We start from the raw sequence: 2126 nt of genomic DNA on the forward strand, positions 1-2126 counted from the left end.
ACAAAAATCCACCTCCTCTACTCCCCATAAGTTCTGTAAGTTATGGGCAATGCTACAGCCATTACTAAAAGCTGTTAACTTCATATCTGAATGAGGAAATATACACCACAGAACATTAAACCATTTATATTATATATATGTATATATATACTTTTTTTAAACTAATGACTTTAATGCCAAAACTTTGCTGAACCAAGAAAAATATGGGTTTAATGTTCTCTGCTCATTTTTTTTTTCTTCTTTAAAAAAAATACAACCCAAAAAAAAGAAAGGGAAACTTATTAGTATGTAATGTTTGAGTCTATCCCATTTATACACAACATTGTAAACATATATAATCTATATTACATGTGCTTCATTTCTGCCTGGGTGTGTTTTTTTTTTTTTTCTTTAAACCTTTTTTTATCACTAGAACACCACAAAAAACCAAAACAGAACCAAACCAAAAACCAAACCAAAACAAATAAAAACAAAACAAAAAAACTGAACAAAGAACACAAGTTACAGGTTATTTAACATATTTCTGTCAAGGGTCCCTTCCCCAGTCTCCTGGGGGCAGAGTGGTCAACAACACAGTCCAAGGAGGGCTCACGAGCCATCCGCGATGCAAAGCCAGCTCCAGGGAATGGGTGGATGGGGAATACTGGTTTTAAAAAAGGGGGCTTCACAACAAAGGGTTTGGTTTTGCCCGCTGCAGATGCTGAAGGAGGTCTCAACATGCGGGACCTGGGAGCCAAGGCTCCCTGCTGCTCCTGTATCCTCAAGTCCATGTCTGGAGTCTCTGGTTTGGTTTTTTTCTTTAAATTTTAAAACGTCTTTTTTTTGTTGCTGTCGTTCTTCTCCCCCTTGGTGTGATGGATGAGCTGAGCCGAGTAGCTGGGTCCCGCCCTCCTGCTGGGTCCTTCATAAGTAGATGCGCCGAAGGTCTCCGGGAGACGTGATGGTGTTACACTGGGGACAGAGCTTCTTGGCACCCTGCAACCGGCAGACAAGACAAACAGTGTGAGAGGGAGGAGGAGGACAACCTGCACAACCCTGCCCTTGGCCTGGGATCTCGGGGGGAGCAGCACAGGAGCAGGGGCAGCAAGGCCACCCCCCTTCCCCTCCAGGCAGGGTCATGCCCTCCCAACAGCGGGCACAACCTGTGAGAAGGGGGAGCCCCAACACGTTTCTCGCCTGCCCAGCAAGCCCCTCATCCCACTCCAGTCCCTGGCACAAGCCAGCTGGGCAGGCAGGAGCTCTGCAAGAGGCTGAAACCCAGAGCCAAGGGGAGTCACCAAACTCAGCAGCTCTGTGGAGGGGAGTCTCTGCAGACGGATCAGCCCAAGCCCCTTGTCCTGCTGTGCTGTCACCGCTGGCTGCCAGGCAGATCCACTCCTTTCCACTTCCCTTGCTCACCTACAGCCCTCGATGAGACAGAGCAGGCAGAAAACCAACCCTGCTAGAACGAGTGCAGTTTTCAGCTGGGATGGTTGAACTGGTTCATGGTGGTGCTGAACCATCCCTTTCAGGGAAGCATGCTGGGGGACTGCCTCACCATCCTGCAAAAGCCCCAGAGCTGCTGACATGAAGGAACCCCTCATCCTGTGTCCCCTCAGCTTGCAGAGATGCTGTGCAGACGAGTCTGTTCTGCCAAGGTGAGCTGAAACCGGCAAACTGATGTGAGCTGGGGTGAGGTAATGGGCGGCCGACGTGAACACTACATGAAATAAAACAAGGGCTGATGTGCCATCTGTCACCGAGCCTGACAGCAAGAGGGTGTTAATAAGCCTCAGAATCGGGGTCAACCTAAGCTGGTCATCATTAGATTGGCAGATGTAACAGACAGTTGACGGGAAAAATGACAGAAAGATGGCTCTGCTGTGATGCAGCCTCCCATCTACAGCACCAGCAGTGCAGGAAATGGGGATGCCCTGGCTTTCAGCACTGACCGCAGCCTCAACACGACCTCCCACTGCACAGAACTGAGCACTGGCTCTGTCTGAGCACCCCGAGTTTTGCTCACCACTGTTAGACAGGCCCTTCCAGCAGCTCATGTCCGGTGCTCGGCATGACAAGCGAGCTGACAGGGATGCAGCGTGCTGTGTGAGAGCCTGCGGCTTGCACAGGACTTGCTGGCAGACCTG

At 49.8% G+C, this 2126-nt stretch overlaps 1 protein-coding gene across 2 annotated transcripts in view; it reads right to left on the reverse strand.

Annotated features, from left to right (window-relative positions):
• Positions 1–373: 373 nt before the first annotated feature.
• RNF220 (ring finger protein 220) overlaps positions 374–2126 on the reverse strand; it is a 48673-nt gene continuing 46920 nt past the window's right edge. For both annotated transcript variants that reach the window (XM_010163156.1, XM_010163155.1), the window contains exon 9: positions 374–975. In XM_010163156.1, coding sequence (XP_010161458.1) covers positions 904–975 — 72 coding nt within the window. In that variant the 3' untranslated portion in view covers positions 374–903. The remainder of the gene's footprint in view (positions 976–2126) is intronic.

Source organism: Antrostomus carolinensis, unplaced genomic scaffold, assembly GCF_000700745.2.
Source record: "Antrostomus carolinensis isolate BGI_N321 unplaced genomic scaffold, ASM70074v2 scaffold23352, whole genome shotgun sequence".
NCBI lineage: Eukaryota > Metazoa > Chordata > Aves > Caprimulgiformes > Caprimulgidae > Antrostomus > Antrostomus carolinensis.